General features: G+C 34.8%; 3 protein-coding genes and 1 long non-coding RNA gene across 4 annotated transcripts in view; 1 reads left to right on the top strand and 3 right to left on the bottom strand.

The window, feature by feature from the left end:
* The window catches only part of LOC149895412 (uncharacterized), a 39855-nt gene extending 16942 nt beyond the window's left edge, over nucleotides 1–22913 (bottom strand). The window contains exons 1-9 of the mRNA XM_090118880.1: nucleotides 22832–22913; nucleotides 22528–22599; nucleotides 22070–22248; nucleotides 21512–21650; nucleotides 8203–8336; nucleotides 6598–7685; nucleotides 5586–5726; nucleotides 4725–4861; nucleotides 3863–4032 (exon numbers count right to left, since the gene is read on the bottom strand). Coding sequence (XP_089975006.1) covers nucleotides 3863–4032; nucleotides 4725–4861; nucleotides 5586–5726; nucleotides 6598–7685; nucleotides 8203–8336; nucleotides 21512–21650; nucleotides 22070–22248; nucleotides 22528–22599; nucleotides 22832–22913 — 2142 coding nt within the window. The remainder of the gene's footprint in view (nucleotides 1–3862; nucleotides 4033–4724; nucleotides 4862–5585; nucleotides 5727–6597; nucleotides 7686–8202; nucleotides 8337–21511; nucleotides 21651–22069; nucleotides 22249–22527; nucleotides 22600–22831) is intronic.
* Nucleotides 1–27434, top strand: part of LOC149895407 (uncharacterized) — a 270965-nt gene that overhangs the window by 97822 nt on the left and 145709 nt on the right. The gene's annotated exons all lie outside the window — the stretch shown is intronic.
* Nucleotides 12517–14214, bottom strand: Dip-B (Dipeptidase B). The gene has a single exon (XM_090118907.1). The coding sequence runs from the start codon at nucleotides 14145–14147 to the stop codon at nucleotides 12615–12617; it is 1533 nt and encodes a 510-aa protein (XP_089975033.1). The 5' UTR covers nucleotides 14148–14214; the 3' UTR covers nucleotides 12517–12614.
* mRpS35 (mitochondrial ribosomal protein S35) lies at nucleotides 25220–26858 on the bottom strand. The gene is made up of 2 exons (XM_090118888.1): nucleotides 26569–26858; nucleotides 25220–26054 (listed from the first exon to the last, which is right to left on the bottom strand). Exons 1-2 carry the CDS (start codon nucleotides 26785–26787, stop codon nucleotides 25248–25250), a joined length of 1026 nt encoding a protein of 341 aa, XP_089975014.1. The 5' UTR covers nucleotides 26788–26858; the 3' UTR covers nucleotides 25220–25247.

The following is a 27434-nucleotide window of genomic DNA, read 5'->3' on the forward strand; positions in this document are numbered from 1 at the left end:
AATCATAGCGCGTGACAATGAAATCAAGAACTTTCGAGCCGACGCGGACGACGAAGGAGCCTAACAAAAGTACCTACAATCATAGGCGGCTCGTGACAAAATTGTATGGCCGTGTTCACTTGAAATAAAACAACGAAAATAGGTACCTACAATAGCGTTAGCAGTACAAAAAAAATGAGCACCACATTATAAATGTCTATTTATACACTAAAAATTATAGAGTATTTCAAAAAGAATTCAATTATTATTTAGCAATAATTAGAAAATCCCCGAATTTGCATTCGTGATCGTATTCATAGTGTTTGTCTACACTAATATTATAAAGAGGAAAACTTTGTTTGTTTGTTTGATTGTAATGAATAGGCTCATAAACTACTGGACATTTTACCAATGTTTGCAAGTTTGTGATTACTTTGATAGTTTACCGATTTATAATAATTGTATACTTATATCATTGTTTAAAAATATTCAAACACAATATGATATAGGTACTGATTTATCACTGGTTTCAGTGATGAACTGATGAGTCAATGTTAGCCACAATACTAATCACTTTCGTCATACATGTGTATGAACTATGATTGATGTGATTTGCAATGTGGTGAAATTTCATAAAAATCACGGGCCAATTTTTTGTTTTGAATCCCACCGAAAATACATATATTACTAATTGCGTTATTAGAATAATTAATTACTATACCCACGATCAATTATTACAATTTACAATATAGTCTCAAATGCATACTAGAGAAACATTGCAATTTGAATCAATTAAAATGCATAGCATACAAAAATAAATTCACAACACAAGAAATTCCGCGCGCAAATCATAGCGCGTGTCAATGAAATCAAGAATGTAATTTTATATCAAGCCGACGAGCGACGACGCCGAACTAAAGTACCTACAGTACCATTTACCTTCAGTGTACAATACAGTTTACAGACCTACGACGGACGAACAATAATGAGTAATAAATAAAAAAAAACATAGTTTCTAAGGTCATTAGTTTTATTTTATTTTATTGTTATTTTCTTTGAACGATTGGAAATGAAATTACTCAATTTTTACACAGAACTTTGATTTATTAGAATTATGCTCATTATGCATAAGATAACGAACGCGAATGCACGACATCTAGCGCGTCAATGTCTAAACATCGCCTTTCGTTTAGACATTGACGCGCTAGATCTGTAATAAGTATATAGTCTATGCGCTAGATGTCGTGCTTTATGTCGTGTTTCGCTTGGCAAAAGTCACGCACACTACTGTAGAAGTGTCAAATTTTTCCGGTATTTTACTGTTGTTTTTCTAAGTAAATATTGTAAATTATTGATTAAAAAGGTCGAACGCGCACACATTTCATTATAGAGAAGTGATAAAATGATTAGTTTTAAAGAAATAGTGTCTGTGTTAAGTGTTTAGAGGTAATCAAAAATGTATGGAGGGACGGTCGGAACATCAACCTTAACGCGGTGAAAATAAGGAAATTATGCATGAAAATTATCAAATTTAACAAGCAAAACGAACATAATTCACACTCACTTACTATATAAACTGGAGCGTAGTGGTGTGCGTGGTATCCCACTAAAACTAATGAGTGACTATTTGGCTGATAGGAGGCAACGAGTCAGGCTTAATAATGATGTAATCAGTGGCGAACTATCAGTAAAATATGGCATTCCTCAAGGAAGTATCCTCGGACCAACGCTTTTCTTGACTTACATCAATGGGCTGTGCAACCTCAATCTATCCAAGGGCAAAGTCATTACCTTTGCCGATGACACTGCCCTTTTCTTTTCTGGTAATTCTTGGGAGGAGGTATTCGAATATGCTCAACAAGGATTTAACAGTGTCTGTAAATGGCTTCAATACAATATCCTTACGTTAAACGTCACAAAAACCAAATATATGGCCTTTGCTCATAGATCCAAACTACTTCCATCGACATCTTTTACTATTACAGCCCACTCATGTTCTTCAACTATCTCAAATTGTCAATGTCCATCACTCGAGAGGGCTGAAACAATAAAGTATCTTGGCATAACCATTGATCAGGTACTATCATTCAAACCACATATAAACATACTAGTGAGACGATTGCGTAAGTTAATTTTCGTTTTTAAGGGTATAAGGCACATTGGTGATCAACAAGTGATCAAAATGGTATACTTCGCTTTAGGTAGCTCTATAATAAATTATTGCATCACATCTTGGGGCGGTAGTGCCAAAACTTACCTGTTAGAAATTGAGCGAGCTCAACGCTCAATTCTCAAAGTTGGGGCTGGTCTTCCATACCGTTTCCCTACTACCGAGCTGTACAAAACGTGGGACGTATTGACTGTTAGGCAATCGTTTATACTTCAAACTATAATAAAACAGCATACTAAACTAGATTTTGACGAAAACTTACAATTTAGCCAACGCCGTAAAGACAAAATATGCCCAACCTCACAATTCAAAAGTTTTCATTCGCACAAATTTTTCTGCTTCATGGGACCTTTTCTTTATAACCAATTAAATAAAACGTTAAACATATATCCCCAAAATAAATATAAATGTAAATCAACTGTAACTAATTATTTAAAATCCCTAGACTACCAACAAACTGAAGATCTTTTAATTACCAAAACCTAATTTTTCTCTTCCACACTGTATCCTTCTGGTTCTGACCCACACACTTACACACATACGCACATACGCAAATATCCACGCTCAGACGCGCACACACACACACACACATACACACACACGGACACTTAAACACACACGCTGACACACACACATACAAACTTACATATACACGCGCACAAATACATACAACACAGACACGCAGACAAAACATTCACTAAATACATTGGTCACGCATAGGTCTATATTTTAAGAGACCTTTTAAGTATTAGTATTAGTATTAAGTTCTGTTCTTTTTTGTTTTTTCTTCCCATTAAAGTTATTATTAAGTTCTTGAAACTATGAGTGTATTTAGTAGTGCTATCCGCGAGGGGGGCTAGTGATCTGTACTACAGGTCTTTCACAGACCTATTTCAGACACTAGTCCTTCACAACGAAAATGCTACATACTTACATATTTAGTTCGTCTGTAATAGTTTTAAGTTGTGAAGGCAAATAAATGAACTTTTTATTTATTTTATTATTTATAATATTACTTAACTTTTTTAATTAAATTTGACAAAACATCATACTGAAACTAATTCTATTTACGTTATAAAGGAGAGTAATTTTTAAATAAATAATCAAATTATATAATATACAGCGGTGGACCGGTTATTAGACATGTTTTTTTGTCTTACATTTAGAAATCAAATATATTATTCGGATATAGGTTAAAGCCCGACGATTGGAACAATAGTCAGACTTATCACATGCTAGTAATCTCTTCCAAACAATCTTAATAAGGTCGGTTTTTACGTCAGTCTGGAAGTGTTATTCTTTCTACAATATTATTAATAATAAAACACATTTATTACAAGATCACAACACGAGATACATTTACTCGCTCGCATAAAGATAACAATAACAACAGAATTAAATAATAAATAACGATACTTACTTTCATAGTGTCGATTTTGAAGTTAAATAAAAAAAACTACTTATTACGAAAAACTTACTTTTACCATATACCTACTACATACGTGCATTACCTAAAAAACAAAACAGCTAATTTACAAATCTGACTGAAAAATTAACAACACCAAAAACACACAAAATAAAAAGGTTCTTACTTCTTACCAAAACCAAAGCGAAACCTAGCTACTAATTACTATTTTTTTAAACCACTACTACTACTACTACCACAACTACTACTATTATTATTATTCTGAGGCGAAACACACAAAACTATACCTGTCTCCCTCCCACCCGTCCAGTCACGTAATCCGGGCTTGTATCTAGAACGAGATAGTCTGATACACTCTCAGCTTGCTCTTCAGTGATCTCTTGTAAGCGGACACATGTTTTGTTCTTCAGTATCTCACTGACTTCCGACAAGCGAACACGCATGTCTTGTGTGTCGTCTGTGGAAATCATATTTTTATCTATATGGTATAAAAAAAGAATATGTGCCGAGCACACGTATCAGAAGTGAAACTTCTTTGGCAAGATTCAAAGATGCCAAAATTGTCACCTCCATGACGTAACAATACTGCCATGACGCGAACTTGAAATTTTACTCACAACGCACCTAAACAAATTTCACTTCAAAAAGTCGCTTTTCACCTGTCTGACTGTCCCTATATTTATAAAATAGGTACGTAACGTACTTGTATTTGTTATTGTAGTTTGTGTAATTTATATTTGCATGTTGTGAATACCTATAATTGTTTGTTACATTTAGAATAAGTCTGTAATACAATAAGTCTGTAATTAATAATTAATGAAACAATGTAAACAAACGTTGGTATTTCTAATAAATAAATAAATAAATAAATAAATACTTAATGCGTTTTTTCAACTAATTTAAAAAAAGGAGATTTTCAATTCGAGTATAGGTTTTACCTCTGAATTACCGATTTTGATGATTTTCTTTTTATTATTTGAAAGCTTAAGCCTTCCCTTTATATTCCCTTAAATAGAGTAGTTCTTCAGGAACTCAATTGATCAGTTTTATTAAATAATATTTTTTTAAGTTTTCTTCAAAAGGAGCGAAACTGCGCTCGCAATAGTAGTACGTACTCGTATGTACTTGTAAGTACATAATTATACTTACACCTGGGATCTTCTACTATAATATACCTAACTATTCTGTCAGGCCATTTTCGTTCTTTATAAAATTCTTTGTTTTCTTTTGAAAGTTTAACAATCTTTGGTAGAGCACTTTCCTTTCTCATTTTTTGTTTTCGCGGTCTGAAAGAAAACTGTATGATATTAATGTTACTAGAAAATGGTTTTTACTTCCCTAAAATCGTAAATTATTGAAAAAATATCAGATTTCAGACTTTTCCTTTTTTGATCGGGCTAAGCGTTGCTAAGGTACGGCGAAAGACGCGGGTTCGAATCTCGCCTCGTGATTGAATTTTTTTATATTCTTTGAAAAGTTTTACATTTATAAAGCATCTAAATGCTATGAATCTCATAATTAAATTATATCAATTTTTTATGTAAAAGCTTTATACAATTCATATCTAATGTTGCCGGCACATCGAATTTTCCATTTCATAATTTGACGTCTCCCCATGTAGTCCGAGAGAATGAGTAAAATTAGCGGAAATAAATCGTGTAGTTTTGAAAATCGCTACAGTTATTCCATGACAAGATGATCATATCGAACGTCCTCAAGCGTGGGGGGTGAGCTAAGGTTTATTTATTTATTTATTTACTCTTTATACCTATACCTACATGGGAAACTTATTGCTAATTTATACAAAACAAAAAAGCAGTAGGTAGATAGTTTATTAGGCGGCCTTATCACTTAGAAGTGATCTCTTCCAGGAAACCTGGAAGGTACTGTAGGGATGGTTCAAAGTACCCTTTTTTAGATTTTTGCTTAGAGACATAAGTCTTATACCTGCACAAGTAGTATCATGGTTACTGCTAGAAAAATATTCTACATACAAAACTCATACTTTACCTTTCTCTATTTCTAATTTCCTCATCATCAGATATATCATCCATGTTTTCGTTATGATCTTCATAAGAAACTTTAGCTTTATTCCTCTTTCTTGGTAAATTTTGTTCATGACTTTTCATTTCTTGTCGTGTAGTCCTCATTCTTGAAATATTGTTAGCGGAAATGAGCAAAAATATATTTTGTTGAAAAAAATTTTTTTTACTTTATATAATTTGGAATAATAAGAACAAAATAATTTAATATTCAAACAAAATTGGCTCAAAACGTACCTAAAACGTCTATTTCGTATTTATTTTTTTGCTATAAAGTATAAACCTTGAAATTCGATTTACAGAGATATTATTTAAAAAATTGTGCATGATGGAATGAATCAGACTACATTTTTTATCCCCTTAAGACTTAAGTGACTTAAGGCAGAACTACTTAGCAGTTTCTTCATCTGCTTCCTTCAATATTATACCTACTCATTACAATACAACTGTGATACAACTATAAGGGTTCAAAATAAAAAGGCCATCGTCTGTTCTTTAATAATAAAGATAATTTTTTTTATGTACTTTTTGTATATCATTAAATAATTAACATAATACAAAAGTACTGGCGCCTAGAATGAGTTTCCTTCCGTCTAATACCGACAAACTTTGTTGTTTACTGCTAGACTTTACATCTCAGTTAGCGTTATAGCTACTATTAAGTATTCTGTGTCTCAAGTTGAATTTAATAAATCAATGGTTTATCTGGCTTAAAATGTACATTTTTTTTTACATTACTTAACTACCTACTATATGCAAATGTAGCTTTAAATCGTAACAAATTATAATGTGTAAGTACCTAATCTTTAAAAAACTTTGAAATATGGGAGATTGGGGTGTTTTCGTTCCCATATCAAACATACATCTCCTTTGCAAAATAAAAAAAACATAATTTTTATGTTAAATACAATTAAGTTCGGAAAGGTAGGAAATAAAAAAACACCTCAATCATTTAAACATTTAATCAAGAAACATCTTACCTAGATTTTTTCGCATTTCTCCTCATAATTGGAGCATAATTAATTCCCTTTTGACCATGCACAGTTGTTGCCATACGCAAAATATCTTTCGAATTATTTTCCGTCTGTATTTTATCATTAGTCTGTACTTTTACATTATTTGTGGCATTGACATTGACAGTTACTTCTGTCACATAATCTATTTCACTGGCAACACTTCTTTTATGTTTATTAGTTTTATTATCTGTTATAGATGCCTCGGTTACACTGGCAACACTCCTCTTTTGTCTAACATTTTTATTAAGTGTGATAATTGCATCTATTTCACTAGTAAAACTTCTTTTTTGTCTATTATTTTTAATATCTGTGCTATGTGCATCAATAACACTGCTTTTCTCTCTAGTTTTATTATCTGTGCCGTTTATTTGAGTCCCATTTCTCAAGCCAGAATGATCATAATTATAAACAACCGCTCTGCCTTCATGTTTAGTAGATTGGTGGTATACCGGTCTGTGTTGAGTTGAATATTTAACCCTTCCAGATTTAGTAGATTTAAAATATTGGGGACATCTATTGTTATTACTGTTATACCAGCCACATCTAGATCTAAAGAATCTATCAACTGATTCTGACTCTTCACAGAATTGAGTCAAATTCCCCATAGCATCATCTACTATGTTTTTAGTGTATTCTGTTATAAGTTCTATAATCCCAAATATATCTGGTTTAGTATCTATATCAGATTTTTTATCTGATCGTAATATTTCTTTCGTTTCGTTGCAATATTTTCTCCTAGCGTTATCAAGAGCCAATGCTGTCAACTTATATATGTCTTGTACGATGTTTTCTAATTCATTAACTATACCCAAATCTTTTATACTTTGAGATATTATAGTTACATTTTCTGGAGGTGGTGTTATATCTGGGTTTACTCTGAGGCTTCTAGCATTTTCTAGATCTCGTTTTTTGCGAACTACACCTGGGTATTGCTTGCATAAATCTATTTTTGCCTGACGATCGCGTTTTCTACACTCTTCACCGTATACTATTTCTATTTTACGGATGTCGGTTGGTGATAGGCCGATACGATTCTGTTTTGTATTACGATCCTGAAAAGGCATTTTTAATAGTTATAAAGTCCTTCGGCCTTCCCTACGTGAGTAATTTCAGGTACCTATTTATATGAATGAACTGTCTATACATAAGAGGTAAAGACATTATTAATTCCCTATAAACTTATTTATTAGTTTTTTTGCAGGATAGTTTAAATTGTACTGTAATGTGAACACTAGTACCTATTTATGATATCTTGGCTATAAGCTACAGCATTGCCAAGTATCGTGAAAGTCCGTACTCACAGACTTTAACGGCTTTAACGGCGGGCTCCGCTCCTGTTGGTCTTAGCGTGATGATATGTAGCCTTCCTCGATAAATGGGCTATCTAACACTGAAAGAATTTTTCAAATCGGACCAGCAGTTCCCGAGATTAGCGCGTTCAAACAAACAAACTCTTCAGCTTTATAATATTAGTGTAGATTAAAATTTCTATCTTCCTACCCCGCTTACAATATTAGCAGAAAGAAAAATACTATATAGGACGATTTAGTATTTAAATAATAAACGCACCTTAAAAATAATAGTCTTATGTCCATTCTTACTAAAGTCTCTCTCACTGAAATGTGTTACACTGTTTACATCATATGCTAGCGATCTCAACTCTGGTGGTAGCTTTTTGTCCTTTGTGAATAGGTCCATGTAACCTGTGAAATTAATTAATAATAGAATAGGGTTTGTTTTATTAAGCTATTGCATAGCCTTGAGCGCGGCATCCGAATGTAAAAATTCAGTAACGAAAAAACCTAACACCTCCCACTCCAACCGGCACAGCGATGCGATGCTATGCAAATTGCAATTTAGCTTTACCGCGGCAGTCCTCGAGTGCCACACGTATTTTTTAAATATTTTTTGTCTTATATTTTTGTCCTATCCTATTTTTATATAAGTACTAGCTGCTCCGCGCGGTTTCACCCCCGTGGCTCCACTCCTGTTGCCCGTAGCGTGATGAAATATAGCCTATAACCTTCCTCGATAAATGGGCTATCTAACACCGAAAGAATTTTTCAAATCGGACCAGTAGTTCCCGAGATTAGTGCGTTCAAACAAACAAACAAACAAATAAACAAACTCTTCAGCTTTATAATAATATTAGTATAGACTAGCGGTCCGCCCCGGCTTCGCCCGTGGTACATATTTACGTTTTCTCTACATAAGAACCATCCTCGTACTTCAAGGAATATTATTATATTCCTTTCTATTGAAAAGAATTTCGATCATTCTTTTCTATTGAAAAGAATAATCGAAATCGGTTCAGCCATTCACACGTGATGCCGTGACAACGCGAAACGGGTGCAGACCCGCCGCCTTTTTAATTTTTATAGCTCCCGCTGCGCAGCGCGTCGAACGCGGCAACTGATACACAAAAATAATCCTTATGGCATGATTCTGTATTCACGCGCGATGACTTATACTTATAACGTATTTCATGTATAACTTTGGTGTTTCTACACCGATTTACATGATTCTTTTACTATAACCTGCCCAGGAGTATGAAGAATAATTGTGCCAAATTTAGTTAAAATCCGTCTGGTAGTTTTTGTTTCTATAACGAATATACAGACAGACAGACAGACAGACAGACAGACAGACAAAAATTTTACTGATTGCATTTTTGGCATCAGTAGCGATCCCTTATAACCCCTTCATAGTTTTTTTTTAAATATATTTCATGTACAGAATTGGCCTCTCTACAGATTTATTATAAGTATAGATTTATAAAAATAAATGCAAGTTTAATAGTAGCTAAACGCTACAGAACGGACACTCTCCGCCTCCCGCCAAAATTAAACACTTACCTCACCCCGCACGATCATGCTATAAATGGGCCGCATTTTTCTGCAAGGACGATACGCAACGAAGATTGACAACATTAATCAAATTGACTTACAGTAATTTTATTATTTTGGATTTGTGATTATCGTTTTTCGTAGAAAATGGTTAGATATTGTGCTGTTTACGGATGTATTTCATCAGAAAAACGCGAATTTTTTTTTACGTTAGTCACAAAATATGTGCCAACCATAAAGCGTTAACTCACACATTTGCAGTCTCTGCAGTGTGACTGTCAAAACGATAATTTTGTATGGAGTGTCCGGGGTGTGCTATTGCATAGCTGATAGCTTTTATCTCAGACTTTGAGCGCGGCGACCGAATTTAAAAATTCCGTAACGAAAAAACCTAACACCCCCCACTCCAACCGGCACAGCGATGCGATGCTATACAATAACTTTACCGCGGCAGTCCTCGAGTGACACAAGTATTTTTTTAATATTTTTGTCTTTAATTTAGTTAATGAGAATTTAATTTACCTTATGGGTGATTTCACAGACAATGTATGTCTGTGGGTGATTTAAAAAATATGTAAAACGAACTACTATAACAGCATTTAAATTATTTTAAACATTTAGTGTTAGCTTGTAAAGTGTGTTGTTTAAAACAAATGTTCCATCGGCTCGACCAGTCGGCTATTTTGTTGACGTGTATAAATTTATAAATAACTAGCGGTCCGCCCCGGCTTCGCCCGTGGTACATGTTTACGTTTTCTCTACATAAGAACCATCCTCGTACTTCAAGAAATATAATAAAAATAATTTGGAAAATCCAAAAGTGCACGCCTCATAATTTTTTTTTAATAAATATTTATTAATTATTATTTTTGTTTATTTAATAACAATTAAACCACATCGAATCAGACCCTGAAAAATGAAAGGGTTCTATTCCTGAGCATACTCAAGCGTAAGAGAAAAAAAAAGACTCGATTAGTAAAGTATTTCGGTCGCTATCGTGTTAACAAGAAAAAGGATCCGCACATACAGACACACGGACGTCCAAGACAGAACTTTTTTAAACTGTTTTTTAACTAGTTTAAATAACAAAAATGACATCAAAAATATCATGAACGTTAAAAATAGTGTTTTTTCTTAATATGTGTGTGTATGTATTATCTTACAAGTGCAATGTATGATACATAAAGACATTTTAAGTTTGAAAAATCAGATGTTTTGCGCGAAGTGACAGTAGTACCCACCTCAACGCTTCGCTTATGAGGCGTGCAAAAGAATTATCGAAATCGGTTCAGCCGTTCTCGAGTTATGCGCTTACCAACACATTTTGCGATTCATTTTTATTTATAAGAAGAAGAAGAAAAATTCGATCTGGAGACGGGACTTGAACCCGCATCCTTTCGGCGGGCGCTCAGGGCGGATGCCTGACCAACTCCGCCACTCGTGTTGACGTGTTTTTTAAGGTACAAGGAAGGTGCTTAGGCTAGTACCTAATATGTATAAGCAACTATCGAGCAGTAACGCAAAGTAAAACCGAGCGAAGCGAGCGAAAAATTTACTAGCTTCATAAAATTAATTATTAGGGGAAAAAACAAACATTATAATCCATTTAATATCATTTATCAAGATAATTTTGTTGCTATATGATACATTATCAGTACATAAGATAAATAACGATACGTTAATCATTTTATACCTATATTTAAGATAAAAAACCGGCCAAGTGCGAGTCGGACTCGGACACGAAGGGTTCTGACTTCTGACTTCTGTACTATCAAGCAAAAAAATAGGAAAAAAACGTTTATTGTAGTAACTAATAAAATATATCACAGTCCCCCTTTACATTTTATTTTTAAAGGTTTACATCATTTGTAAAAATTTCAGCTTTCAAGCTACCACAGTTTATGAGATAAGTACCTACCTACAGCCTGGAGACAGACAGATAAATAAAATAAATAAATAAATATTTCAGGACAATTTTCACACACGGCACGATCTGATCCCATACTAAGCTTTCGCTTGTGTTATTGAAACCAGATGGCTGATAAACATACCTACATACATATATAATTTTAAATAAATACTTATATAGATAATCAACACCCAGACAGAGCAAACATCTATGTTCATCACACAAATATTTGCCCCGGGTGGGAATCGAACCCACGACCTCTGGCTTGGAAGGCAGAGTCACTACCAACCAAGCCAACCGGTCAGTCGATTCAAGATAGACAGCGAAGGCTTAGTAATAGGGTCCGTTTTACCTTTTGGATACGGAACCCTAAAAATTAATATCTTTAAGTATTTATAAAATTTCATAATCGTAAACAGTACGATAATTTCTTAATTACGATAAAATTTAAATGATTGGTTCCCAATGAAGGTGATTTTATCGTTATATCACTGTTAAAAAAACAACAAAAGATAAATAAGTACATATAATCATTTATTAATTGTTAATCTTAATTAAACATAATCTTAAAATTCAATAATTTTATGTCGTGGAATTGACAGTTTGCCACGACACGGTATTTCGAGAATAGAACACACGCACACGCTTCGCGTTGTGTGGTGTGCAAAATAATAATTGCATGTTAAAAAATTGCTGTCTTACCACAAAAAACTTTAGACAGGGTTTTACTTTAAGCGCGGGTTCTCTTTAATCTGGTTTTGTCGTATTCCACATAGACAACTATTAAAGTGACAGATCCCTGGTTTAAAGTTAGACTCAAGAAGCTTATATCTAGATATAAGCTTCTTGGTTAGACTGTGTTTAAATTGTTTTGTGGTAATACCATTCAGATTAAGAATAGAATAGAATATATATTTATACGTTCTAAACTGTTTAAAAGGCGTATGCAAACAATGATCAAAAGCCAGTACTTTCACCACTGTATTTCAGTCATAGCCTGTTGTTACAACACAAATAATTTCATGTATAATCATTATAATATTAGCAATTACAAAACAATATATGTAATACGTGACTAATCATATAAATAGTTATAGAGAAATAATTGATAATAACACGTCATGAAAATAAAGCAATAATTATTTATTAAATAAATGCGTAACACATGTTTATATACATTTTTATGTACAATACAAAATTGATAACCGCTTCACAGAACAGGACACTTAAATGAGTACCTTATGTGCATGGCATAAGGTCAAAATTGGTACAGCGGTTGGCTCGTCTGGTAGAGAACCAGCGCCGCCAGCAATATCTAAATGCGTGTATTTAATGTTATTCTCTTCCAATCCGCCCACTTTGATCAAAAATCCAGCAGCCAATTGATGATTACGACTCTTTGCATCCGTATCATACTGTACTAGATCATCTCCTTTACATTTACCCAAGTTTACAGCAAGATCCTCCGCACGGACCGTCGAAATTTCAATGCCTTCTGCCATCCTGGAACCACTGAATTGTAATTTGCTTGAGTGGTTGGTGGCTTTTGCGCTGTGATTGTCCATAGCAGCTGAATATCTACCGTAGCACGCTGCTGCATGCCCTGTCAACGTAGCTATAGTATATATATGTGGGTTTAGCTCATTAGCTGCTAATTCAGCGCACTTAAAAACTGAATCTGCCATTGCCAATCTTCCCTCCGCGTCTGTATTGGTCACTCTAACTGTTTTTCCGCTTCTCGATACTAGTAACTCATCAGCCACATACGCATCTTCACCTATCGAATTTCTGCATAGACATAATACACCAATAACCTTCAAATGCGGTGGTTTTAGAATCGAACAAGCCTTCAAGAATCCAGCTACAGCCGCCGCTCCACTCTTATCTCTTGACATACCGGCCATTTTGCCAGAAATCTTGACGTCAGAACCACCAGTATCGTAAGTCACTCCCTTACCAACCAACATGAGGGTCTCAGTAACTCGACTTGGGTTAGACGAATTATAGTGAATTTCAACAACTCTGCACTTGTGTCTGTCAATGTTATTAGCCGCTCTTGATACAGCCGCTAAAAGCGGATATTCCTTAGCAATTGTTTCCAAATTATCGATCACATTGATTGTAATATTCGTATCACCAGCGAAGGAATGTTTCACGTATTCCACTATTTTAGCGGGTGCCATTCTTTCAGGGTCGCCTCCAGCTATGTCTCTAGCGAAAATTCTAGATCTTTCCAAGGCGAGGGCGTTTCGGACAATCCTTTCGAACGCATCTGATGTCACTTCATCAGAATGGAAGCCAATGTGAATGAAGTTCTTGGTATCCTTATGCTCTCTAATTTGCAGTGGCATGTATAATGCTTCTAGAGCACCCAAGATTCCAACTAATTGCCCATCAGGGAAATTAACCACGTTCTTTATAACGAATAAAGGTTTCTTCATACCTGCATCCAGCGCACGAATCATCCCCTTCTTCGCAGCTTCTTTAATCACGCTCACATCATGATACGGTGTGACTTTACTTATCGGAGTCAACACCAACCGGCTTCCAGACACATAATCACAATTCCACACAGTTTGCGTTTTATGTATATGCTTGTCGAGTTTCCCAATATTGTCAATGAAGCTTTCTATATGCCTCGGAAGTCCCACATTCATTTCTTGCGGGTACAGAATCACGATCACGCCATCGTAGTTGGGAGATTGTACGTTAGTTTCGATGAATATGTTCTCATATAGTTTAAACTCTTGTACGAACATGGTGACGGTTTGCGGTCGACTGGCACGAGTGTATCGCTGGATATTAGCTAGGTATTATCAAGCGTGCTCCCGCGACGATGTCCGTCCCCAATTTATTTTTGTCGCGTGATGAGTAAGTTTATCAAACAGATTGAAGGACTTTGAACTTACTTTCTTTGTTTGTCGTTTTATTGTTTTATAGTACCTTTGTTGTATTTAATCATTGTGTACTAACTCATATTTATTAAATTTATTTTTAAATAATAGGGGGAGTCCGGGAGACTTGAACCGCTTTTTACTAAAAACTCTATAAAATCTGATCAGTGACCTTGAGAGCTTTAAGATCTACACCATATGGAAGCCTTATTATCTAGCTAAGATTTTATACTATTCTGAAAATAAAAGTTGCAAGGAGAAGATAGTAAACGAAGTTGTAATGAAAAATGAGTTTTGATTCAAGTCTCCCCAACCGGCGGGACACTTGCCCATCAGGTGCGGGACACTTGCCCATACCTTTTTAGAGAGGGGAAATGAAGCAAATAAAGCATATTATCCATTAGTTATGTATTATATTTAGACACATTTAACAATAACTAGATTATTCATAATCATCTTCTAAACAATTTAGTGAAAATAATTAACCAAATGTTTTCAGAACAACTCCTTAACATAACATTCGCTTCTTTTTATTAATTAAATGCTCGTTTTGAGGTATCTACTGCTATATAAATCTACCAAAACTAATTTAATTACATTCATTCTTACAATCTTCGTAATTAGAACTTTTAAATTAAAGATTTCTTCTTCTGATACTGTTTCACTCTCAGACTTCTTATATCTTCTTTTCTTCAATATTTGCCTCTTGTATGTTCCTTTCAATTTTGAGGAATTTGGCGTAATCGAATGCTAGTTTTGTCTTGCAAAGGCGTTAACTTTTGTTCACCTAACAGGTAATACCGTAAAGTGGTTCTGTCTATCCCATACGTGATTGCAATTTAACGAATAGATTTGCCACTCTTTATTTCTCTGACTGCGCTTTCCATCTCAGACTTAGTAAACGGTTTCCTGCGACGACTACCTTCCTTAGGCTTATTCTGAAATGGCATTTTCTTTCTGAAACAAAACAAAAGCTAACTTAATTGTACCTATACAAACTGCAAAGGGAGAGTTGAACCACTGTTTAAGTCTCCCGACTGCAGAATGGTTCAACTCTCCCGAACCCGACACAAGGCCATATCTTGATTTTTTCCAACAAATCCACTATCAACTGGAGAACAACACTGAACATACGACAAAATATGATAATCTAGTAATGCAATAACGTAGGTGTTTGATACATACCGTCATAAATGCGTGCATAGCAATTAAAACAACAAATCCAAAAAAATTCACTCCGCGACGATGAAACCACTTTTTCGGAACTCACGTTCGAACGCGTCTGTTATCACTCAAAATTGTGAGTTGCTTGGGATTGGCGGGTTACGCGCGTTTATTTGTTTGCCACTTGGCGTAATTTGGAGCCTAATTTAAAAAGTTATTGAAAGTGGTTCAACTCTCCCACCTGGGCAAATCTCCCGGTTTCCCCCTACTTAATATTTTATCTTTCACTGAAGTTCGATAGTAATTTGTCACAATCTATTTTAAATTATTTTGATTGTAAGAATTTTTATGTATGTACCGGAAATAATCGGCCAGTTTTGATTATTTTAGTTTTAAATTTATTAAAATTATCTATAATAATAAAACACAAATAACTTTTATATATCAAATTTCTTATTAAGTTTTTTAAGTCATCGATATGACTGAACCAATTTCAATCGATTAAAAATCAAATAAAATTTACTAAGATATAATTATTTTTATGGCAAAGCAACTAGTTACATGCGGGTTTTTTACGTTAAGTTATTTGTATCAATTATCGACGCGTAGGGTTGCCACATGCCACTTATAGAATTACTAGATTTCCGCCCGCGGCTTCTCCCGCGTTTGCAAAGGAAAACCCGCATAGTTCCCGTTCCCGTGGGATTTCCGGGATAAAACCTAGCCTATGTGTTAATCCAAGTTACCCTCTATATGTGTGCTAAATTTCATTGAAATCGGTCCAGTAGTTTACCTATGCGTGAAAACCATACATACACACATAATTACAAACCTTTCCTCTTTATAATATGTATTAGTATAGATTTATTGGACTTCTGGCAGCCCTAGCACTGGCCTAAGTACTGGCCTACTTCTTCTAATCAATCCCATCAGATCTCATTCTAACCATGTCAATGTGTCTAATTTTTTAAGAATTAAAAAAAAGGAATCCGGATATAACCAGTACGTAATTAACTTATTTTAAAACAATGGTAATGATATTTAGTATTCAAAAACACATCATAAAACACTACTTAAAACAAGAAGAGCCTGTGTGCCGAGCACACGTGTCAGAAGTGAAACTACTTTGGCAATATTCAAGGATACCAAAATCGCCGCTTTACCACAAAATGCAATATAATTTATTACGTGACGGTATTGCCATGACGCGACCTTGAAATTTTACTCTCAACGCGCCAAAAGAAGTTTCACTTCAAAAAAAATTTACAAGTGATCTAAATAAGGAGAAAGTTGTCTAAACCTTGATCTTTTAAAATATAGTATTGCCAATAAAACCGGAATGTTTAGCCTAGAAAGCGTTTAGAGTTACATATAGCATAACAGACAAACAGACAAACGTTCCCGATATAATATTAGTGCAGATTATCAATATAAAAAATCATGCATTGCTATTTAGCTGTTCAATTGTGTAATACAACAAACATGCTAAATATTTGTAAACTAGAGGTCCGCCCCGGCTTCGCCCGTGGTACATATTTCGCAATAAAAGGTAGCCTATGTCCTTTCTCGGGTATCAAAATATCTCCATACCAAATTTCATGCAAATTGGTTCAGTAGTTTAGGCGTGATTGAGTAACAGACAGACAGACAGAGTTACTTTCGCATATAGAATACTAGCTTTCCGCCCGCGGCTTCGCCCGCGTTTTCAGAGAAAAACCCGTTCCCGTAGGATTTCCGGGATAAAAACTATCCTATGTCCTTTCTTGGGTATCAAAATATATCTATACCAAATTTCATGCAAATTGGTTCAGTAGTTCAGGCGTGATTGAGTAACAGACAGACAGACAGACAGAGTTACTTTCGCATTTATAATATTAGTATGGATTAGTATGGATTGTAACGTTATCGTTAGTGTAAATTTATTCCATACTAGATTTCCGCCCGGCTTCACCCGCGTTGTCAAAGAAAAACCCGCCTTTCTTAACGTGTAAGAACAAACATCCATCCTCACAAGCTTTCGCGTTTATAATATTAGTAGAATTCTTTGACATACAGACAGATATAGATACAATAAATTCTAATATTATAATTGCGAAAGTTTGTGGGGATAGAATATAGATATGTACTAGCGGTCCGCCCCGGCTTCGCCCGTGGCACATATGAAAAATAGATGTTGGCCGATTCTCAGACTTACCCGATATGCACAGAAAATTTCATGAGAATCGGTCCACCCGTTTCGGAGGAGTATGCAGACTAACATTGTGACACGAGAATTTTATATATAAGAAAGATGTGTATGTAATATGTATGTTGGTTACTCTTTCACACAAATACCCGACCGATTACAATGAAATTTAGCTCACATATAGATGGTAACTTGGATTAACACATAGGATAGGTTTAATCCCGGAAATCTCACGGGAACGGGAACTATGCGGGTTTTTCTAGCAAAACGCAGGCGAAGCTAAAGGCGGAAAGCTAGTATATTATATAACTAGGGTTCCGCCCGCGGCTTCGCCCGCGCAATCAAAGAAAAACTTTCGCATTTATAATATTATTATATTAGGTATATATTATATTAGTAGGATAGGATAGGATTATTGAAAATACTAGATTTCCGCCCGCGGCTTCTCCCGCGTTTGCAAAGGAAAACCCGCATAGTTCCCGTTCCCGTGGGATTTCCGGGATCACATCATTTTCCCGGGATAAAAAGTAGCCTATGTCCTTTCTCGGGTATCAAAATATCTCCATACCAAATTTCATGAAAATTGGTTCAGTAGTTTAGGCGTGATTGAGTAACAGACAGACAGACAGAGTTACTTTCGCATTTATAATATTAGTATGGATGCAATTAACTCCGCCATGGCCGGTCCTAAGCCCGGGTGAGAAAGAAGGAAGGTTGGTCCTTGCGTATTCGACCTAGCAAACCGTAAAACCGTCAACGCCGAGTATCGGGCGGCGGTCAAATAACCCGAACACTCTGCCTACCGGCAGAGAGGGCTACCACAAGCCCAGAGGAGTAAATACCCTCTGAAAGAGTGGACTCGCCAACTTGCAGTAGCCAGCACGGCGTTTCACGGCTAAAACCCCTCATGAGTCCTCCTCTCGGCTAAAACCCCTCAGTCTCTACGAAATAAAAACTGCCTTAAAGCAAATGAAATGTGATAAAGTGCCCGGTGAAGACAATATTCCAGTTGAACTGCTCAAAAAATCAGGCCCATTATTTCTTAAAGAACTCCAACAACTTTACAATAGTGTGCTTATACAAGGGCGAGCTCCTGAAAAATGGAAAAATGCCATAGTCACATTATTGCACAAGAAAGGTGACAAGGCCAATCTTGCCAACTATAGGCCTATATCGATCCTTCTTCACATCTATAAAGTTTTTACCAGACTACTGACAAATAGACTTGCTAGTAAACTTGACGCTGAACAACCAGTGGAGCAAGCGGGATTTAGACGCAATTTCTCAACAATTGATCACATATTTACCGTACGCCAGGTCATAGAAAAATGCGCAGAATACTGTCAGTCATTATGTGTAGCTTTTATTGATTATGAAAAGGCTTTCGACACCTTGGAACACTGGGCAGTATTCCATGCTCTACAACGCTGTCAAATTGACACGAGATATGTGGAAATTTTGAAAGAAATCTACCGCGGTGCTACTCTCCAGGTCAAACTTCATCAACTTACCCAACCTATCCCTATTCAGCGAGGCGTTCGACAAGGAGATACAATATCGCCAAAATTATTTACAGCGGCCTTAGAGGACGTATTTAGAACATTGGATTGGTCATCAACAGGTGTGAATATCAACGGAGAATTTTTATCCCACCTACGCTTTGCTGATGATATCATCCTATTCGCACACACACCCGATGCCTTACAAATGATGATCGAGCAATTGTATAGCGCTTCGCTTGCTGTTGGATTAAAAATGAATACACAAAAAACCCAATTCATGTGCAGAGAATACCCTAACTTGAACAGCTTAGCCGTTAGGGAACACACAATACAAAGAGTAACAACATACATATACCTAGGCCAAACCATACAACTGGAAGGGGATGGGCAGACAGATGAAATAGACAGAAGAATACAACTAGGTTGGGCGGCTTTCAGTAAACTTGCCGATATCCTTAAAAACCAGAAGATCCCACTATTTCTCAGGCGGCGAATGTTCGATCAATGCGTCACACCTTCGATCACATACGGTGCAGAAACGTGGACATTGACTAAAAAAGTTACTCACAAACTGCAAGTAGCTCAACGTTCAATGGAGCGTGCCATGCTCGGAATCTCCCTTTTAGACCACATACCAAATAGAACTATCAGAAAACGTACAAAGGTTACTGATATTGTTCTCAAAGTATGCCAACTCAAGTGGAGATGGGCAGGCCACATGTGCCGAAGGAGCGACGGACGATGGGCGTTGAAAGTGGCGGAATGGAGACCATGGAGTGGTAGACGTAAGCCAGGCAAACCGAAAGCACGGTGGTCAGACGATATTTCTAAAACAGCGGGTATATCTTGGATGCGTCTGGCCAAAGACCGAAAAGAATGGAAAAAACATGAGGAGGCCTATACCCGACTATGGGTGAATTAAGGCTTGAAAGAAGATGGATGCAATATCTTTATTTCTTATCAATTATAGGTATACGCAAGAGATAATAAAAGACAATAAGTCTAGTAATAAATAATCAACCATTGTATGGTATTTACCTACCTACTTGTTAAGTAAATCCATACTAATATTATAAATGCGAAAGTAACTCTGTCTGTCTGTCTGTTACTCAATCACGCCTAAACTACTGAACCAATTTGCATGAAATTTGGTATGGAGATATTTTGATACCCGAGAAAGGACATAGGATAGGTTTTATCCTACTAGTAACTACTAGTATAATACAACTACTAGTAAGAAAGGCGGGTTTTTCATTGACAACGCGGGTGAAGCCGGGCGGAAATCTAGTATGGAATAAATTTACACTAACGATAACGTTACAATCCATACTAATATTATAAATGCGAAAGTAACTCTGTCTGTCTGTCTCATGTCTGTTACTCAATCACGCCTAAACTACTGAACCAATTTTCATGAAATTTGGTATGGAGATATTTTGATACCCGAGAAAGGACATAGGATAAGTTTTATCCCGGAAATCCTACGGGAACGGGTTTTTCTCTGAAAACGCGGGCGAAGCCGCGGGCGGAAAGCTAGTAATATATATTTGTTTCATAATATTTATTGTGGAATGTTATCAATTAATACAACTACTAGTATAATATAATAGTATTGTATTATCTGTGATACAACTAAAACGTTTGTTCGACTGTTTGTTTGTTCAATTCTGCTAATATGCAAAACCGTTGCACCTGCTTTTGCTTATGTTAGATGGAGTTATTTAAGCCTTGTATTAATTATTATAAAAAAAATAGAACTTCCTACACTTTTATTATCTTTTACTACATCTAAATCGTGATAGCAAGCAAAAATTAAAAATAATCATTCATGGACACATTACATAGTTAGTAACTATTGCAAAAAATAAAAAAAACTCGTTTAAAATCTGTTATAATTCTTATATTGAAAATGCGAAAGTGTGCCTATTCAATCGTCAATTTTAGCCCCGGTAAAGACGCGGGTTCGAATCCTCAATCGGCAGAATCTAGCTTCATTGGGATCGGGAATTGTCTTATAAGAAAGAGAAGAAGAAGAATCCTCAATTTTCTCTATTCTTTAAAAGTTTATATTTATAAAGTACTAGAATTCCGCGCGCGGCTTCGCCCGCGCTGTCAAAGAAAAACCCGCATAGTTCCCGTTCCCGTGGGATTTCCGGGATTGCGTCATTTTCCCGGGATAAAAAGTAGCCTATGTCCTTTCTCTGGTATCAAAATATCTCCATACCAAATTTCATGAAAATTGGTCCAGAAGTTTAGGCGTGATTGAGTAACAGACAGACAGAGTTACTTTCGCATTTATTAGTAAAGATTTGAATGCTATAAAACTAAAATATCAAATTCAAAAAAACCCTTTATAATATTAGCAAAGATGTACGTACCTGGTTGAATATTCTCAAACAGTACATCTATAAACACGTCCCGGCTGGCCCGGTTGTGTTCAAAAGGGAAGCCAAGAGATCGCATGATAATTGCTTCTATGTGTGGTGGCTTGAGACATTCGTAGCCGAGGGTGATACGCTGAAATTTAAGAGATGGTTACATGGATGAATGGGTGAATTGTCTTGGATAGTTCACGCAATGATATAGTCAAAACTATGCAACATTTCTTAAGCCGGGTGTCGGGGTGTAATCGTTAAGTGTCCACAGGCGATTATTCCGTAAATTGCATGTCTTAAATGTAATTATTATTTATTTCATATTTAAACGCATGAAACCCAAAAAAAATATTGCAACCTATTGCAACTACTTATTTAATTATTTGTTCTATTTCTTACAAATAAACAGAACGCTTGAAAACAGAATAGATTTTTATTTGCCGCGAAAACTAACATACGAAACAAGATACGAAATAGATTATAACAATTTTTTTTCGAAAAAACGTTTAGCTCCATAAAGCCCTGCCAACATTTATTTTTATAAATACAATATATGCTCACATGCGGTTCCACCAGAGAATGTGCTTCACTACTTATATCACATCGCCTTTTCCCATTCGGGTTTTCTATCACCAAAACATGGTGTTCAGTTGGTTCTGCCATCACTGGGTTAAATTTCAAACACGTCTTGAAAGCAAAGAGGGAAAGAGACGACAATATAGATTGGGTCTGTTCGGAATCTAAAAAAAAATTACGGAAAAATTAAAAATTATTTGTACAGCCCTAATTCTTTATATATAGTGTGTTCGAATTTCGAAATAGTGTGAGTTTCATATGTATTTTAAACTCGATAGATATGTAAAGATTTTTATTTTATATTACTTACTTTACAAATCATAGGTAATCAAAATAACAATATTATTGCGAAAAATGAAATTAATTTTCCGGGACTTTAATTTTAAGTGTCAAGACATGTACATACGTAGGTAAGTAGGTTACTTATTATTTCCATCACTTACCAAAATGTCCCGGATTAATATAAAATGGAATAGTCGCATTTGGCCAATACACATAACTTGTGGATGGATTTACTGAAATTAAGTGACATGCGTTAATAAAACAAATTAAAAACCTTGGTCTGAGGATATAACAAATTTAGTAACCGATTCCCAGTTAATATTAAGAAACGTAGGCAAGTATATATTACATTACCTACCTACTGTCGGTACTTAATACTTATATAAAAAAGAAACTCGTAAATACATTACCTATCTACTGTAGGTACTTAAATATAAAGTAAAAAGATTTCAATTTATTTTTTACCGTCTTCCTTAACACCATGTAATTTACAAGAAATCCATAGAACGTTACTTAAAAATAAAAAAATAAACGAAGTTCCCGCCATATTTTGGCGCGTAAATTAGAAAATGACGAAAAATTTCATTACTTTTTTTATTACATCGCGGTCGTTATGGTAAGTGGAGCTTATAAAAATCATGATTTGTATTTTATCGGTTTTCATTTTGTTTCTCAATAAAATTTAGTATGTATAAAGTTACAACTTTATAATAATATGAAAGATGAACAATGCTTCGAGAGTCGAGTTTACATTGTTAGGAGACCTATATTTATTTTTTAAAATACGTAATTTAATATTTAAGTACCACCGAATGTAATTGAATTTTTAATCTACACATTTTGAATTTTGATGCCTTAGTTTGATGCAAAGCAATTATTATCGTCGCGTTATTGCAGTGGATGACGGATATTAATAGATGTTTAAAATTAAAATTAAATGATCGAATTACAACCATAAACAAGAGTCAATATGTACATACTTCATAATTATTGGTCATCCATACTAATATACTAATATATACTAATAATATTATAAATGCGAAAGTAACTCTGTCTGTCTGTCTGTTACTCAATCACGCCTTAACTACTGAACCAATTTGCATGAAATTTGGTATAGAGATATTTTGATACCCGAGAAAGGACATAGGATAGGTTTTATCCTGAAAATCCTATGGGAACGGGTTTTTCTTTGAAAACGCGGGCGAAGCCCCGGGCGGAAAGCTAGTATATTAACCTTTTGAACGCCAATGACATCTATAGATGTCATGCGCAATCATGCCCTGTGCGCCAACGACACCTATACATGCCATGAAACAGATCATAGATAAATACAAAATAAACATATTAAACCTTTACTTTTACGTGTTTTATTTATACAGTTTATGAACTGAATCCCCAGTTATTACATAATTGTACACAGTAAACAAAATTGCCAAGTAGTGATTCAAATATTTGATGACAAAAAATAACTTAATTAATGGCTAAAAAAGCATGTTCTCTCGCGCCAATGACATGTATACGTGCCTACTAGTGATGTAGTGTAATATTCAAGTAACTTCATTAAAATTTCAGCGAAATTACTCTAATTCGCTTAATTTTTGTAATAACTACAAAAAAATATATAAGCTTAGTCACTGAGAAAAAAGGTAAATACTACATTCTTTGGTATAATACCATATTGTCTATATTGTGGATATTGTTGATTTGAATATTTTCCTTTTCGCCAATCATGCGCATCCCTAGCACAGTATCGATATGCAATCCCTTCTGCGCCATTGACATGAATAGATGTCGGACTGGTGACGTCGTAAGCGCGTGCCGTGTTGTTAAGTGCGGAAAGTTGTAAAAATATTTTATCGAGTAGGTATCTACCAATATTATAATCGCAAAAATGGCAAGTGAAGAGTTTTATAGTACAGAAGAACTATTGCGCATTTTAGAAGTTTTCAAAATTTATTACCTAATAAGTCTAATCAGTGCCTTTATTAGAATATTCTTATGATACAAATTGTCGCTATGTCATATCAAAATATGGTAATTGACCTAAATAGGTACCTACATATAATTAGTATTTGTAATAACTCAAGTATTAAACTAAATGATTGGAAAATAAATATGTAGTTTTAATGCAATTCCCTTTATTTAAAGGTAATAGTTGTTTTGATATTTACAAATAAACACTCCACAATAATACCTATAGTTCATATAAACTTAATAAATAAACTCGATAAGTTATAATAATATACAGCTACACATCCCTAATCAGAAGCGAGAGATTATAAAAAAAGGATGGTTGCCCGCGCCATTGGCATGTATACATGCCAATGGGGCGTAACTGATAGAGAATAGTGCTGTAACTTGCTGCAATTTTATATGTATTTTTGTATCTCAAAAGGTTGATTTTTTTTGTTGATAGTTGCTATAAATGTGGTCTTAAGTTTTTACAGTAGGAGATGAGGTTAAATAAATATTATTTTTGTGTTATAAGCTGTTTATTCAAATATTCAGACGTGAATTATTATGTTTATCGATAACATTTTGGACTCCCTACTATTTTCAAGGTTATCTCATTGAATTTGTGGCTTGGCGTGGAGGGCACGGCGATGCGTTTTTGCTCTGGCGGTCAAAAGGTTAATACTTCATATATTTGAAAACAATTTTTGTTATAAATAATGGGCGCTTTACACAATAGGCAGTGCTGGCCCAACATTTTAAGATCGTCGATAAATATCATGGTGCAGGCATAATTTAAAATCAGGTAAGTAATTATGAGTTTTAATTCATATTAACATACAACAAATCTAAACCAAACTAAGTAGGTAATTAACTAACAACAGGTAATAAAAAACACAATCCTATACAACTATTTATTAATACAATTTTAATTTACAATTTTCTTTTCCGGCAAGCCAAAGAGCTTCCTTACAGCCACATCATACTTCCCTAACGTATCATCATTTTCACCTACATTGTATAACTCTGACACTGCTGTTTTATATTCCTCTGCATTTGGTATCGTTGAGACATCATAGCTCTTATATTCTTCATCGGACAGTGTTTTAACTTCGTTATTTACTCGTAAGTGCCAATCTACTAAATTCTTTTTCGACACATTATTATCCCAAACATAATATTCCATATCATCTTCTGTTTTTTCCTTCTCCCAATCTTCATACGTCCACGACTCATGATATACCGCTGTTAATAAATAATTCACATAATCCAAATTCTGTTTCCTCATGGGACACCGATCTGCTGTTATAGTAACTAAATCTGTCGCGGCATCATATCTATCTCCTACTAATCTTAAAAACTTGTCCCTTGCATGCTTATCGAGGTTCAAGTTTGACAATTTAATACGTAGAGTCACGATTCTTGCTAGCGGATTCCGGATTGTCGGGCTGGCATGGCAATAATCAGATGTTATTACTTCTATAGGATAATGTTTTTCAATTGCTTCTTCCGAGTTTAATAATTTCGGCCATTCCGTGCAGTATTTCTTGATAGCTTCACACTGGGCTTTAACAACTGGTGGCGTGAGGTGCAGAAAGTTTGGTATTTTCATCAGCTCTGCGTTCGCTTTCTTGCCGGGAGGGACCTGGCCTTTTGGTACGTAGCCTTGTCTGATTGGTAGAGGTACTGAAGATGGGTGGAACGAGCGAGGACCTGGCCAGACGTTGCCCCAATTCTGGAAAGTATACAATACTTATGTTAAACTTATTTTGAATGAATATAACTTTGTTATTATAAGGGCTGATTTTTCAATCCTGGGTTAAAACTTATCTGAGCAATAAAGTATTACACGATAATATTAAAATGTCACGTAAACTGTTGTTTACCAACATACTACGCAGTAGCACAGAAAAGATAATTTTCCAAAACAATCGTCAATTTCTTATAGGATAGGAAATACCTATGATGTTCTTGAGTTTGTATCACAAATACTAAATACTAATAAACTTTTATAATACTAAGAAAAAGTATTGATATAGATTATACTGTTATAGGTATTTGGTTCATCGGCAAGATTTGTACAGTATTTAAGCTCAACTAACTACATAATAAATAAGCTATTATAAAATCGTACGGACACATTTAATATATTAAAACATAGGCTACCTTTTATTGCGAAATATGTACCACGGACGAAGCCGGGGCGGACCTCTAGTAAAAAATATGAACACTTGAAATTATAATAGTACCTGATCTGTAGGCATTTTCTCAGTCCTATCAGGCATAACATCAGATCTTCGTGCTATTCGTCTCTGTTGTTTATCTTTTTTCTTCAAAATATCCAAAACTCTAAATTCCTCTTCATCTTCGCCTTTGTTTAGATTTTCCGCAACAGTTGAATTTAAACGCCATAGTATCTGTGTGTTAAATACAGCGCCAGGCTTATAATGCTTAATAAATAAAGTCATTTTATTCTGTAGATTAAATTTATATTGAAAATTAACTATTTATTTTTCCATTTTAATTAGAGGTTAGGATTTAGGACCACTGGATAGTGGATAGGATTTTTTATATCTTATGTCAAATATCAGAATCGGATACAAGTATATTTGGCCATTTGAGTTTTTGTTGAAAAATATATTATGAGTAATATTATGTTAATGTATTCAAAAAAACTAAATTTACTTTTAATTGAGTCTTTTACATGGTAATTGTTATTTATTAGTCAGTACGTACTAAGATTTTTCCATTTAATTAAATTTCTATACAATCGTTCAAAAACATTAAGTGGTTAATAAATATTTATTTTAGCAAACACATATCTAGCCTAGGGAAAACATTTCATGTCAATTTAAGTCCTCACAAACAATAATAAATACTAAATATAAAAAATCGAGGAGAAAACTAAATAATAAACATTTCCAATAAAACAAAAAGCTACAATACATTTCTAAACGAGTCTCTTACGACTACCTTCGACGGTCTGACATGAAATATAATACTACTAAAGTAAAATGTCATGATTGCGAAGCCGTTAAGCATGTGGTCTTTCTCTAATAACAAGGGTTTAAAAGAGACAAAGATATTGTTAACAAGTGGTATATTAAATTATGAA

Source organism: Colias eurytheme, chromosome 31 (assembly GCF_061535395.1).
Source record: "Colias eurytheme isolate Ceu_HAF_F1 chromosome 31, ilColEury1 Martin Lab GWU primary, whole genome shotgun sequence".
Taxonomy (NCBI): Eukaryota; Metazoa; Arthropoda; class Insecta; order Lepidoptera; family Pieridae; genus Colias; species Colias eurytheme.